General features: G+C 43.4%; 2 protein-coding genes across 3 annotated transcripts; both read right to left on the reverse strand.

Annotated features, from left to right (window-relative positions):
• Window positions 1-11: 11 nt before the first annotated feature.
• Window positions 12-3,389, reverse strand: LOC142888941 (nesprin-3-like). Its single transcript, XM_076027447.1, has 4 exons — window positions 3,330-3,389; window positions 2,285-2,470; window positions 1,847-1,897; window positions 12-414 (listed from the first exon to the last, which is right to left on the reverse strand). The coding sequence occupies exons 1-4, from the start codon at window positions 3,387-3,389 to the stop codon at window positions 223-225; spliced, it is 489 nt and encodes a 162-aa protein (XP_075883562.1). The 3' UTR covers window positions 12-222.
• A 5,042-nt stretch (window positions 3,390-8,431) lies between these two features.
• Window positions 8,432-12,784, reverse strand: LOC142889104 (E3 ubiquitin-protein ligase TRIM35-like). 2 transcript variants are annotated; one of them, XR_012926795.1, is made up of 2 exons: window positions 9,394-12,784; window positions 8,432-8,951 (listed from the first exon to the last, which is right to left on the reverse strand). XR_012926795.1 is itself a non-coding variant. In XM_076027723.1 (1 exon), the coding sequence occupies exon 1, from the start codon at window positions 12,406-12,408 to the stop codon at window positions 10,918-10,920; it is 1,491 nt and encodes a 496-aa protein (XP_075883838.1). In that variant the 5' UTR covers window positions 12,409-12,784; the 3' UTR covers window positions 8,994-10,917. The 2 variants fall into 2 exon arrangements, 1 of the variants encoding a protein (XP_075883838.1); XM_076027723.1 differs by lacking the exon at window positions 8,432-8,951 and having other exon boundaries at window positions 8,994-12,784.
• Between the last annotated feature and the right edge of the window lie 1,891 nt (window positions 12,785-14,675).

The following is a 14,675-nucleotide window of genomic DNA, read 5'->3' on the forward strand; positions in this document are numbered from 1 at the left end:
TACTTCAGATATCATAGTTGTACGTATTTATTTCATTTTCAGTAAACCTTAAACCAGATAAAACAGCAGTTGTGAGTCCTAGAGTTGAAAGTGGAACACAGACAATGAAAAAACCTTGAATAATAATGATGATATTGACGATGATAACGATGATGATGAATGTCGTTCAGATATAAATGCTTTTTTTTTTTTTTGGTTTTATGTCCCTTTGAGGACCTTCCTCTAGGTGGGTGGAGGTCCTTGGTAGCGCAGCATGATGTTGAAGGAGCGCGCGAAGTTGTTGTGGCAGGAGCAGCTGTGTGCTTGGTCTACGAAGGGCAGCAGCAGCAGCAGCAGCAGCAGCAGCAGCAGCGCCAGCAGGAGGAGCCAGAGAGGCAGCGCCAGCCGACACACCCTCCGTAGCAGCGAGGGCCTCTGCAGGGAGCAGCACAGCCACTGGTCACACAGGGTATTACAACACGGAATTAACACTGAAAAACAGTTCAGTGAGAGTGTTGTTTTTGGCAGGCATTTTAGATTTAGTTTTAGTCATAGTCTTTTGGACGAAATGCTACTTTGTTTTAGTCACATTTTAGTCATTTTGTATCCTTGGTAGTTTTAGTCTAGTTTTAGTCGACTAAAACTGAAAAGGTTTTCGTCACATTTTCGTCATTTTGCATCTTTAATAGTTTTAGTCGACTAAAACTCAAATACATTTTAGTCAATTTTTTGTCCAGGTTCAGTTAGTTTTTTTAAAAAGATGTTTATCAATAAGGCCAAAATTACATTGAATCCAAAAGTTGACAGGTCATATGAAGTGCAATTGAATTCATAAAGCAGTTCATTCGCCTAACCCTTTTGTAAAATAACTCATTCCTTACCACCACTTACCAGATTGATATCTCTCTAGCCTAGACTTCCTAATTGAGTGGAATCTGTTTATTATTATACTCTACAAGTTAAGAGACAAAAGATTCGTTCTTTGGTTTTATTTTTGAGAACCATCAAAAGTGCAATCACAAAGTCATAAAAACAGATAACACTAGGTAATCAGAGGGGCACACGCACACGCACACGCACACACACACACACACACACACACACAGGCACACACGCACACACGTACACACGGACACATGCACATAGGCACACACGCACACGCACACACAGGAATTGCATCTGATGTCACCTTCATACGGAAGACAGTGCACCGTTTGTGGCCAGAACTCTGTAACGTGACTCACGTACCCTTGTGGCTTTAGCCTGAAGGCTATAAGGCTCGGCGTGCAATAATAAAACATAACATCGCACAATAACTAACTTTAGCCCGTCGAAGCAACGCAGCTAGCCACCCGTCCCGTTTTCCCCAGAATTGTTCTCTTTTTTTCACCACCTGTCCCGGGAAAAATGAAATCTCTCCCAGGACACAATTTGTCCCGTTTTTTAGGGAAAATGACAAATTTTGATTTCCGTCTGTGGTCTAGATAGGGTTGCCAACCCTCCCGTAAAATACGCGATTGTCCCGTATTTGGCAACTAAAAAACCTGTCCCGTAATGAACTGATACGGGACGCACTTCACTTTGTCCCGTATATTTCGGGGACGCCTCCGCCCCCCTGTCGTCGGCAGACTTGAGAAATCGGAACCCCGCCACTCCCGAGATGTCCTGGATTTGAAACTCTCGGAGGTGGCAACCCTACGTGCAACACAAACGTTTTCGTCTAGTCTCGTGAACGAAAACGCACATTCATCAATGTCACGTCTTCGTCTCCAAAAAAAGGGGTGTTGACGAAATTATTTCGTCAACGTCATCGTCAACGAAAACAACACTGGACTGAAATGTTTTCTAATCATAAATATTCTCTTACCTTCTGCACCTTTGACGGGACGAGCAGCTCCTCTGCTTTGGCTCCAACTTTCTGGAGGACAGAAGATGAAGAACCACTTAGAACAACTTTGAAACTGCTGGGACAAATCACATCAAATCAAATCAAATCAAATCAAATCAAATCAAATCAAATCAAATCAAAGCAGCACCTTCTGTAGATTGAAATGCAACACAAGGTTCTCCACAACACAACACAGAGAGGTAGTTCACACAACAACACGCACAGGATAATTGACCAGGCATGGGCAAACTATGGCCCGGGGGCCGGTATCCTCCCCCCCACCCTCCGACCTGGTGGTCTGGTGGGTCTCCAGATGGTCCAGAGCTCTTCCAGACCACCAGGCCTGAGGAACCTCCAGCTCATGGTGCTTTCTACTCGGTCCACCAGTTCCAGTTGGAACCCGTCGCCCTTCCTCACCTTGGCTTTGGTTCTCTTCCTGACCTGCGTCACCTCCTTCAGCTTGGACTTGTGTAGCATCCAGCGGTAGCGCAGGTCCTCCAGGTCCTCCTGGGCTTCCTGAGAACCTTCAGCCTGGCTGGAGGTCCTGGACTGGAGCAGCAGCTGGACCTGCTCCTGACCCCATGCTGCACTACTCCTCAGAGCCTGTAGAGGCGTCGTAGCACACACCTTCAGGTTACACACAGCTTAGCCTCCTTTGTTTTAGCCACGTACTTCGGTCTGTGCAGCCAAATTAAATGCTACGTTTACAGTGGCCAATATTAGTGAGAAGCCTCAAATTATTACATGAACATCATGTCGAGAAAAAGAAGTATAAACACAATAGACAGAATAAATAGTGACCAGGTGGTGGGGTATGTAGGCTGTATAATATGGACCTGTGCAGAATAGGGCTCTGATGCTGGTGACGGTGTAATCAGTGGCAGCAGGGAGGTGAGGGGTTAACTGGCGTTTAACAGTCTGATGGCCAGGGGGAAGTCACTGTTGGTCAATCTGGTTGTTCTGCAGCATATTCATAAACTGGTAATCATCCTTAGACATCTCGATGTCTTCATCCTGTCCTGCATCTGGAAGGTCCACTTTAAACTGCTGTTGCAAAAGCTCGTCCAGCGTGGCAACAGCGATCCTAAAGGATGTGACTGCTGTTTGCTTGTCCAATTAGGGCTTTTATAGAGGGAAGCTTCACCTCTTTCAAGTGAGTCCAACCTTCAACGTCCTCTTGCCGGGGGATGCTGTCCTTTGAGACGGGGATGGTTTTCTGAGAGAACACTTATGGGAGTTCAATGAAATGTTTTCCATCCAGGCTGCCGACTTCCAGTCCTCTCATACTGCTTGTATTTATAGTGGCTTCTGAACCCATTGTTCGCAGCAGGATCCTGGTCTTCTGTGCTCTCATGTTTAATTGTGCCATCAGCGACTCTGCAGCAAAAGTAGCTGAACTACCTGGATCTAAGAATGCGTAAGTCAATATCTCTTTAGTTCCCTTTTGTGCCTTGACACGTACTGGGATGATTGCTAGTGCACATTCTTCTTTGCCGACCGTGGTGGCGCCAAAGGCCTCCATTTGCACTAGGGCGGTTGACACCTCTTGTTCCGTGCTATCCTTTATTGCTTCTTCTTGGGTGTTCCTAAATATAAACTTTGTCTCGTAATGCAGAAGTGTTGGGTGTTGACGAGAACATTCTTGACACTGTGCTTTGTCTGTACAGTTGTTGGTCATGTGGCCATGTTTAAGACAAGCAAAACAAAGTCCCTTCCCTCTTAAAAAGTCTATATTTTCACTGTGAGGTTTTCTCCTGAGTTTTCTACACTCGGACAGACTGTGATGCTCTCCGTTGCAATAGCCACAGGGCTGACTCTTTGCATCCATCGTTATTGTTTTTGCTGCCGCTTGTTGGACTTTGACCTTTGGACAAATGACTTCCGTTGTAAACATTTTCTGTGACTTAGGTGTCCTTTCCTTGGGGTACTTCGATCTCTGTTGACGTAGTTCCTGCAGCGTTATCCTTTATATTTCCATAAAGTGGATGCAAAACATATTTCACTTGCTGGTTGATGAAGTCTACGAAATCGTTAAACTTTGCTCATCTATTTATTTTATCTTGTAGATCGCATGCATATCTTCTCCAGGCTTCTTTAAGTTTGTATGGCAGCTTTATTAGCTCTTATGTTTGATGCAAGATCTAATTTGTCCATGGAGCTTATGTCTGTCATTGTATTGGAGCAGCAGATGAGGAACAGCGCAAGGGACAGCGCCATCTTCTGGCTTGATGGTTTGCCACTCCAGAGCAGCGCTCATGTAGGCTTCCGCTAAGTTTAAGTTTAAACCTCTTCAGCATTTCCTTTGCCTTAACGTAGCCTTTTGTCGGTTCCATGTGAACACAGCTTTTAACCAGTTCCTGCGGCTGTCCCTTTGTGTACCGCAACAGGAATTGTAGGCGCTCGCGGTTGTCACTCGTGTGGTCTTCAATTCCATGTTCGATGGATCTTATGAAGGTGTTGTATTCTAGAGGGTCACCGGTGAAAGTTGGAATTGTGAGCTCAGGAAGTAGCGATGCTTTGTGATTTTTAATAAGATATTCAGTAATGTTAGCTTGTTGAGAGATAGCCTTGCTCAGACTATAAAGTTCTAATCTATCCTTGATTTCTCCTTGTGAAGCGCTTGTGTAGTATCTGAAACTACTGCTGCCTTCCTATGCATAGGACACCATTTGATATATGGCAGAATGTGAACTCAGTCTGAACCCGCTGCTGTCTTCCTATGCATGTGACACCATTTGATATATGGCAGGATGTGAACTCGCAAGCTGCCTACCTCCCAAAAAGGGGACTTATTGTTCATGTATGGGTTTGTTACTATCACTGTTATCAGATTAGACCAGATGGCCATTGGGGGTGCAACTATGGAATGCATACATTCCCCATATCCTGGATCTTCCTCCTCTTCTTGTTGGGAGGTATAAAAGGAGATGCGGACAAAGCATCATTGGAGTTGCTCACATCTGGCCCAGAGACATCCCCAGGCTTTTCCATGGTGCCTGTCTGACTCTTGACTTCTTTGAAATAAACCAGTTTTTATCCAACTAAGTCTGTGTCAGTGAAGACTCCTTCAACATCTACATCACCTGAATCCACCAGAAGAATTCACCACACTTGCATTGGTCCCTATGGGCTCTGCTTGTGGCGTTGCTTGTGGCGTTGCTTGTGGCGTTGCCAGGGGTGCTGCTGGCGATGCATGTGGTTGCGTATTGAGATGGGGTTTCGCTTGGGAAGGGGAAGGTGAAGCTTGTGGCAGAGGTGCAGGGATTTGGACCTATTTTAATTTGTCGCGTTGTTCTGTTTTAGAAAATATCATTTCTGGTTGGGTCTTATCCACCATCAACTCGTATTTTTGAAAAACTCTAATTTTTGCATCGGACTCGGCCTGAGCTGTGTCTCTCCATTGCTAATCTTTCTTTTCTACCCTTTAGTTCAGCCTGGAACTGCATTTCCTCAGCTTGTAAGTGAGCCTCTCTGCACCTTTCTTCAGCTTGCTGCTGAGCCTCCTTATATTGCTTGTGTGCAAACCATTCTGCTTCTTCTTGCTCAAGATCCAACTTCGCCCTTAAGCCTGCAGCCTTCGCTTGCAATGCTGCATCCCAATCTTCAGCATGACGGAGTGCGTTGACCCAGTTTGCGATCGTAAATATTTTTTCGACGTAACTGATACAACCGCGGAACCACCGTCCGCTGACGTCATTTGTTGAGCTGACTTTTTTTTTTTTTTTTTAGCATGTTCTGTTCGTTGAGCAACTTCTTTCATCCAAGTATCTTGGTCGTCTTTACATTCTTGTTCTGTCAATAAACGACCCAGTTCGTCATTTGTCTGCGTAAATTCCTTTTGCGATCCGCTGAAGTCAAGACGGACTTTATTCATCACAATGTCAACATTTGCGTCATCTTCCATGAACGTTTTGATTTCATTTTCCAGACTTGTTAGCCGGGACAACTTGTACCTGCGAGCGTTTTTTAGTTTTGTTATCTGCTCTGCTACTGCTTTCTCAGTCATCTTTACTGCCCTTTTTCCGCTGTCGTGCCGGGGTACATTCCATTCATTCATTCATTCATTCATTCATTCATTCATTCATTCCGGAGCCGGATGCAGTTGGCACTTTCGGGTAGTAAATAAATGATCGAACTTACAGATTGACGTCATCTCATTAACAAACCACCATTTGCCCATCGGGAGTTCCTTTTCGAGCCAAGCCAGTCCACTATTCCATTTTCCACAGCAAAATTCTTTTGACTAAAGTGTTGTTCCACGGTCTTCATTTTCGTAGCAGCTCTTTACCTTTGATGCTCGGGTGTCTTCAATGTCTGTCCGTCGTACCAGCACCACTACATCAATTAAAGATAAATCATGAAATGGTCCTCTAAAGCAAATTATTTATAAAATTATTTATATACTGAAATAAAATGTACATTTAGGCACCTACACCTGGTAATGACAGAACAACATCTACAGCAAACATCTGATGCAGCATCTTCATCATGAGTCGGTTGAATCAGGAGGTTCCTGTCACATTTCTGACAGTCAAAGAAGTACAAAGATGAAAAAAATGTCCAATAAGGATGAAGTTGATTTTTACAACAATCTTCCCAACATGACCAATCGTGTGTTCTCACTAGTTTAAATAACAAAAATAGACAATTACAGTTTACAAATATCAATAATTAAATGATGAATTTCAGAAAACCTCTGATGGCTGAAAGATAAATGCTTTGAAGTGAGTGAGTTTGGTTTTTTTTTCTCTCAAATAAATGGTTTATAAAAGCAAAAAATAAGCAAAACAATCATTGTCATTTCTACATGATTGATTGAAGACATTTTTCCATCGTCTATAACTGGTTTCAAATCATTTTCAAACATGTGAATCTCAATCAAAGACTCAAAACAGCCTGAACCTCTTCTTGGCATAGAGCCACCCTGGTAGCATCGAGCATCGCTGACAGCTGGCGTCCTTCTCAAAAATCTGAAAAAAATCTCTCTCACACATCCTGATGTCAGCAGTTTTCTGATCTCCAGCCTTTCCAACACCGAAATATTGGAGGAGTTTCTCAGTGAAAGTGTCTCTATGAGTGTAGATGTGAGTCTGGTCCACAGCGTCGTAGAAGGAAACCTTCCCCTGGTCAAAGTCCAGCTGGACTCTGAGTCTCTCCACACTCTTCTTCACCGTGACAGCGCTAGAACCATTAGAATATTTTCCATTTCTATGGCATAAACACCAGAGTCCATATTTTGGTGAGGCAGATATCTCACCCTTCCTGTCAGATGACTCTTTAGCAACACCTATATTCCAGTCTGGATGATCTCCCACCTCCACCTCCCAGTTGTGTTGTCCTGAGCTGCAACCTACAGAACCCAGAACTGCGGTATATCCAGTGTGTCTCTCTGGATTATCAAGAAGCTGCAGAGATGTTTCTCCTCTATTTCTCACACTGGTCAGGTCATCAGACAAGTGGAGGCAGGGGTTTGCAGTGTTTGGGTCCAGGATGACTGGACTGAAGTGGACCTGGTCCTTCATCTTCTTCCACACTGTGAAGGACAGGTTGCCCAGGTGTTTGGCCACGTTGATCAGTGCTCCTGGGAGCAGCTGTGGCTCTGACTGGGAGCACTGGTCTCTGGCTCTGCTCTGAAGGCCTTTATAACTGTTGAGGAAGACCATGGTGTCCTTCTGCTGCAGCTCCTCCTGAACAGCAGTGACGGTGCTGGACAGAGAAGACATCTTCTCCTGAATCTTCTCCATCTCTCTGATCACAGTCTTCCTCTTCTGCTCCTCTTCCTCCCTCAGAGCTGCCAGTCTGGACTCCTCTTCCTGAGAGAGGAAGAGGCGGAGCTTGTCAAACTCTGCTCTGATCTGCTTCTCTGTGGACGACGCCTGCTTCTCCAAGAGTTCAATCACTTGTTTCACCTTGTGACCCTGCTGGGGAGAAAACTCAAAGCCAGGGTGCAGAGCGTTCTGCTCATCCTCACAGAACATTTTGGTCTCATTTTGGTTTGGGGTTGGGGGGGGCGGTGAAAAGAACGCATAGAAATAAGCAAAACACCAACAGTGATAATAAGAAAAACTAAAAAGAGCACTACGATCTTTTTTTTGTGTTTGCACAGCAGCACCTTCACTGCTTCCACCTTCTCAGACCATCCAGACTGCTGGCTGTCAGCAAACAAGTCGGCCAGTTTCTTCAGGACAAAGTTCGGCACCGGAAATTCCATTGAGGATTTTCTTCTACATACGGGACAGTCTTTGCTGTCATTCTTCTCCCAGAAGCTCTGCAGACACTTGGAGCAGAATTTTATTTTATAGTCGACTGATCATGCTCTTTATTCCCCCCCAAACTGTTAAAGTTGCACTTGGCACTATGACAATTTTTCATCCTGTCAGCCTTGCACTATGTAAAAAATGGCCGCTTATTTAATTTTCTATTGTTTGTATTATTTTTATTTTAGTTATTGCATGCTTCTATTATATGTACATTACTCAGTTGACTGGAGCCCTGTTACAAAAAGAATTTCCCTCGGGATAAATAAAGTATTTCTGATTCTGATTCTGATTCTGATGAGCTTTATTGAACATCTTGAAAAGAGCAGAACCACACAACCACAGAGTTGCCAGTATTTATTGAAGCTTCTACACCAGATACTTGACAGCTCGCTGTAATATACAGATAAAAACTACATCATATGCAGTCATACAGGATTGTGATGATATGTTTTCACACAGTACTTGCAGCCAATCGTTTGCAAACCTCTGAGGTTTTTCATCTGTGGCTCTCATCTAAACACAATAGACAGAATAAACAGTGACCAGGTGGTGGGGTATGTAGGCTGTAGGCTGTATAATATGGACCTGTGCAGAATAGGGCTCTGATGCTGGTGACGGTGTAATCAGTGGCAGCAGGGAGGTGGGGGGTTAACTGGCGTTTAACAGTCTGATGGCCAGGGGGAAGTCACTGTTGGTCAATCTGGTTGTTCTGCAGCAGATACTGCAGAAACTTCTGCCAGATGCCAGCAGACGGGAGAACAGACCATGGTTAGGGTGGGTGGGGTCTGACAGGATGCAGTGGGCTCTGGACAGGCATCGGCTATCTGCAAAGTGGCAGATGGCAGATAGCAGAGAGCCTTGATGTCTTTGTCATTCATAGTTTGACTTCTCTTTGCTTTATATCGTTGCTGTTATGATGAAAATGTCCCCAATGTGGGATTAATAAAGGCTTCTATTGCGTTCTATTTTGTATTTCCTTGCTGTTCTATTCTATGGTTGGAGCGCCCTCTGCTGCATTGGAGGAAGAACTGCAGTAACAGCAGCGGTAAGTGAACCAGCAGCAGTATTAATATAATAATAATAATAATAAGTCATTATTTAGAGGTGAAACAGCTCCACCTTGAGCGACAACAACAACAATAATAAATAATAATCAAAGTGATCAACTTTTATCACAGTTTGTGTCTTTTAAAAACTTTGAAACTTAGTGCACAAATGTAGCAAAAAGTTTTTAGAAAAATAAATATTCCAGTAAAGTATGAATACCTGAAGAATCTACTGAGGTCACTGAATATTTGTACTTTGAGGTCGACCATCGTTCACTGGGAAACTCCATCAGCTTCAAAACCTTATGAAAAAAAATGACAAAATCAAAACACAAACTGAGTTTCATCTGGATGCAGTGAGAGACTGTATGAGCGCCGCAAACACGGAGTTAATCCATATCATTAAATGAGGGGTGCAATAGTGACAGGCAGGTAGAATAAGATGGTTGGAAGTGACAGGATGACTGTGGCCTCCTCATTGAACTGGACACAGGTGACTTCCTGTGGGGATCATCTCACTCATTGACCTTCATTGAAAAGTGAAAATGCTAATATGACAATAAGAAGCATCAACAATTACAATTTTATGATGCTGGGCTGGGGGTGTCGGGGGTGTGGGGGGGAGTCCCGAATCTGTTTCCAAAAAACAATAAAATCAACTTTGATTCATTAATACATTGTAAACACATTATTTGTGATTGCAAGTTTATTCTGAAAGTCTTTGTTAACTGATCTGAAATAGATTTTATTTTCAAGGTATCTGTTCTTTACTTGAGTATTTATTTTTTTGACAACTTTTTACTACGACTCCTTTCAGTAGCACTTTACTGCCATGCCAGGAAAAACAACAGGGCTCAGTATGACGGAATTCCATGAAAGGTTTCACGTCAAAACAAAACTTTCACGAAATAGTGTGAGTTTGATGTAAAAAGTGAAACTTTTACAAAATAACTTGATAGTTTTGTGTAAAATCGTGAACATTTTAACGTTAAAAGATGAAACTTTCATTAAATAACATGATTATTTTACAATTTATGTCAGACTATTCCCATAATATCAATGTTACCCAAGGGGAACGACCTTCTCATCAACCCTCAACCTTCCCCCAAAAACATCACTACACCTCCCATGATGCCTTGCACCAACGCTACACAACGCATGCTGTTTGTCAGTCACGGCTGCACAAGACGTATTAATGCAACACATTTTAAATCAGCTGGTAATGACAGAACAATATCTACAGCAAACATCTGATGTAGCATCTTCATCATGAGTCGGTTGAATCAGGAGGTTCCTGTCACATTTCTGACAGTCAAAGAAGCACAATGATGAAAAAAAAATATCCAATAAGGATGAAGTTGATTTATACAACAATCTTCCCAACATGACCAATTGTGTGTTCTCACTAGTTTAAATAACAAAAAAGACTACAACAGTTTACAAATATCAATAATTCAGTTCATGTCTAATTGGTTTTGAAGTCAATGATGAATTTCGGTTTTTCTTTTCTCTCCCAAATCAATGGTTTGTAAAAGCAAAAAACAAACAAAAAACAATCATTGTAATTTCTACATGATTGATTGAAGACATTTTTCCATTGTCTATAACTGGTTTCAAATCATTTTCAAACTCGATCAAAGAGTCAAATCCATCATGTTTTTGCAATTCTTAATGTATTGGAGCTCACGGGCATAAGTATTTCACATGTATGCACCTAAACAGGGGATCTAAGTGTCAATAAATCTTAATCTGAATCTGAATCTGGATCTGAATCTGATTCCGAAACAGAAAGAAACTCCTTCTCAAACATCACTGAAAAATCTCTCTCACACATCCTGATGTCAGCAGTTTTCTGATCTCCAGCCTTTCCAACATTGAAAAATGGGAAGAGTTTCTCAGTGAAAGTGTCTTCATGAGTGCAGATGTGAGTCTGGTCCACAGCGTCGTAGAAGGAAACCTTCCCCTGGTCAAAGTCCAGCTGGACTCTGAGTCTCTCCACACTCTTCTCCACCATGTCAGTGTCACCACTAACATCAGTGTATTCTCCATTTTCATATGATAAACACCAGAGTCCATATTCTGTTGAGGCATATATCTCACCCTTCCTGTCAGCTGACTCTTTAGCGACACCTATATGCCAGTCTGGATGATCTCCCACATCCACCTCCCAGCTGTGTTGTCCTGAGCTGAAACCTTCAGAACCTAGAACATTGGCATATCTAGTGTGTCTCTCTGGATTATCAGGAAGCTGCTGAGATGTTTCTCCTCTATTTCTCACACTGGTCAGGTCATCAGACAAGTGGAGGCAGCAGGCTGCAGTGTTTGGGTCCAGGATGACTGGACTGAAGTGGACCTGGTCCTTCATCTTCTGCCACACTGTGAAGGACAGGTTGCCCAGGTGTTTGGCCACGTTGATCAGTGCTCCTGGGAGCAGCTGTGGCTCTGACTGGGAGCACTGGTCTCTGGCTCTGCTCTGAAGGCCTTTATAACTGTTGAGGAAGACCATGGTGTCCTTCTGCTGCAGCTCCTCCTCAACAGCAGTGATGGTGCTGGACAGAGAAGACATCTTCTCCTGAACCTTCTCCATCTCTCTGATCACAGTCTTCCTCTTCTGCTCCTCTTCCTCCCTCAGAGCCGCCAGTCTGGACTCCTCTTCCTCTCTCAGGAAGAGGCGGAGCTTGTCAAACTCTGCTCTGATCTGCTTCTCTGTGGACGACGCCTGCTTCTCCAAGTGTTGAATCACTTGTTTGAATTTTAACTCAACTTCTCCGTATTTCTTCTTCTTGTCCTTTAAAGCTGTGAAGTTGGACTTCAGCTGCTCCTTCAGTCCTGGGACTGCTTCTTCCACAGGAACCACCTTGTGATCCTGGTGGAGAGAAAACTCACACACAGAGCACAGAGCTTTCTGCTCATCCTCACAGAACATTATGGACTCTGCTTTGTGTTTGCACAGCAGCTCCACCTTCACTGCTTCCACTGTCTCAGACGATCCAGACTGCAGGCTGTCAGCCAACGACTCAACCAGACGCTTCAGGACAAAGTTCGGCACCGGAAATTCCATTGAGGATTTTCTTCTACATACAGGACAGTTTTTGCTTTCATTCTTCTCCCAGAAGCTCTGCAGACACTTGGAGCAGAAGCTGTGGTTGCAGCTCAGAGTCACTGGGTCTTTGAAAGTCTCCAAACAAACTGAACAGTTGAGTAAACTTTCTACACGAGCTAATTTCTCTGCCATTTCAGCAGATATTCCTCCCAGCCAGATGGATTGAAATATTTATTTGCAGTTGGGAAGGTCAGACTCACCGACTGAGTCTGTGTCCTGTGGAACTGCAGATAAAAAACCTCCAATTGTTTTGCTCAAAGCAGATACTTTGCAATGCCAGCTAATGGCGTCTCAGCTCCTTGTAACAAGACGACTTCTCATCAACCTTTGCACCTTCCGCCTCAATAAATGACGCCTGCAGGTGGGGCTGTACATTTGATGAGCTTGTTGGTGCTTTATTAAGGTGACAGTCCTCTTGACAGTCTGAGGCTCCTTATATACTGTGGAAAACAAGTAAACAAGCAGTATTATATACCCCCATCCATCCATCCATCCATCCATCCATCCATCAATCTTCTGCTGCTTATTCAGAGTCAGGTCGTGGGGGCAACAGTCTCAGCAGAGACCCCCAGACTTCCCTGGTCCCAGTCACCTCCTCCACCTCATTCAGTGGGACCCAAAGGCGTTCCCAGTCCAGCAGAGAGACCTTGTCCCTCTGGGGAGTCCTGGGTCTTCTTCAGGGTCTCTTCCTGGTGGGACAGAACACCTTTCCAGGAAAACCTAGATAAAGACATTAATAAAAGTGTATCATTGCAGTAGAACAAAATGCATTTGGTTTTCCTCCCTTTACAAAGGTTCTCACATTTTCATAAGAATCTCCATACATCAATAAGGGTCCCAGTGCTCCCAGTTAGCTGCCATCTTGCACCAGCATATTTCTAAGGAAGCCTGGTGTGGACAATCCAGCTGCCTTTCCTATATAAATATACATTTGTAGCCACACATCTGCAATGTAAAAAATCCACACTGTTTGACCTCCGCTGAATAATTAACTGCAGTCAAGGTCATTCAAAGTCATTGGACCTGGAATATTTGCATTCTTTGGAATGACAGTCAGTGTGACCTTTAACCTGAAATGCCAGTAAGGCCAAAGTGCTGCATTGGGCCGATTGGGACACAACTGAGTGTAACGGGTGTGTCTCTTGTGATGTTGTAAACATGCCCGTTAACTTGTGCATCTTGCGTTGTGTTCATGGAGACATGGACTCAGGTTGCAGTGTTTGCTGCCACTTTATTTCTGGCTTTCACTGAACGCAGCACAGGCTGTATGAAGAGACAAATGAACACAGACTGTGATGCCAAGGACGACCTGAAGGTGGCACCACATTCACTGCGGTGCTGCTTAAGTTTCGATTCCACCTTGAAAAAATAGTTCCGCGATTTGACCACTAGATGGCAGTGCTTATTCCAACACCGTTCAATATAAAAAATAAATAAATCAATATGTCTTTGTTGACGAGGATTTCTGACTAAATTATTATTATCATTGGAAAGCCTGGGAGCTCTACTTTCACAATCAGCTGAAACATTTCACAGGAAATCATTTTTGGCCTTTTTGGGGACTCCAAAGTAGCAACTTTGCCATTGACAGTATGATATTTTTCAGTTTTTCAGGTGGATTATATCCAGAATTATATAGTAGAAATGGACATGTGAGGTATCATCGTAAAGCCTGGGAGCTCTCCTATCAAAATCAGACATATTTCAAAATCCACCTGAATAATAGCCAATGATACCTCACATGTCAATTTCAACCATATAATTTTTGAAAGAAAATCCACCTCAACATAGACATGATACACTGAATTTCATATGTTGAAAAGTGTAATCGAAACGTAAGAAGCACCGCGGCGAATGTGGTGCCAACTTCAGCGTCGTATGCGAGGTGTGGCTGACACTGCAGACCTCTGTCAGCAACACACATACACACACATGAGAAAAAGCTCCAGAAAGAAAAGTGTCCTACCGAACTAAATAACGAGGCACGTCTGCAACATTCTCCACACGAAACACACCCCGGACATTTCACACTCTTCATTTATCACTCCTACATATATATTTATAAACACGTAACAGGTTCACTAAAACCAAGTAGAACCGGAAAGGAGAAATCGAAACCGACCTGCTGTCAGTGGGCGCAGCACAGACTGACAGCGTCCAAACTTTCGCGCGGAAGAAGCGACAGCTTCTTAAAGGGACAGTACCGATTTTACGTCTCTGTCGCTTCCTCCGTTGAACTAGAAAATAAAATAAAATAAAAAACAAACAAACAAAAATAAATAAAAAATATATAATAAGGATTTTGATGACATTTCAGAAGATCAAAACAAAAGAAAATGTATACCCTGGGTACATGAGCTTTATTGAACATCTTGAAAAGAGCAGAACCACACAACCAC

This window comes from Nelusetta ayraudi, unplaced genomic scaffold (genome assembly GCF_046127955.1).
Source record: "Nelusetta ayraudi isolate G7.1 ecotype Tasmania unplaced genomic scaffold, CSIRO-AGI_Nayr_v1 ptg000021l, whole genome shotgun sequence".
Taxonomy (NCBI): Eukaryota; Metazoa; Chordata; class Actinopteri; order Tetraodontiformes; family Monacanthidae; genus Nelusetta; species Nelusetta ayraudi.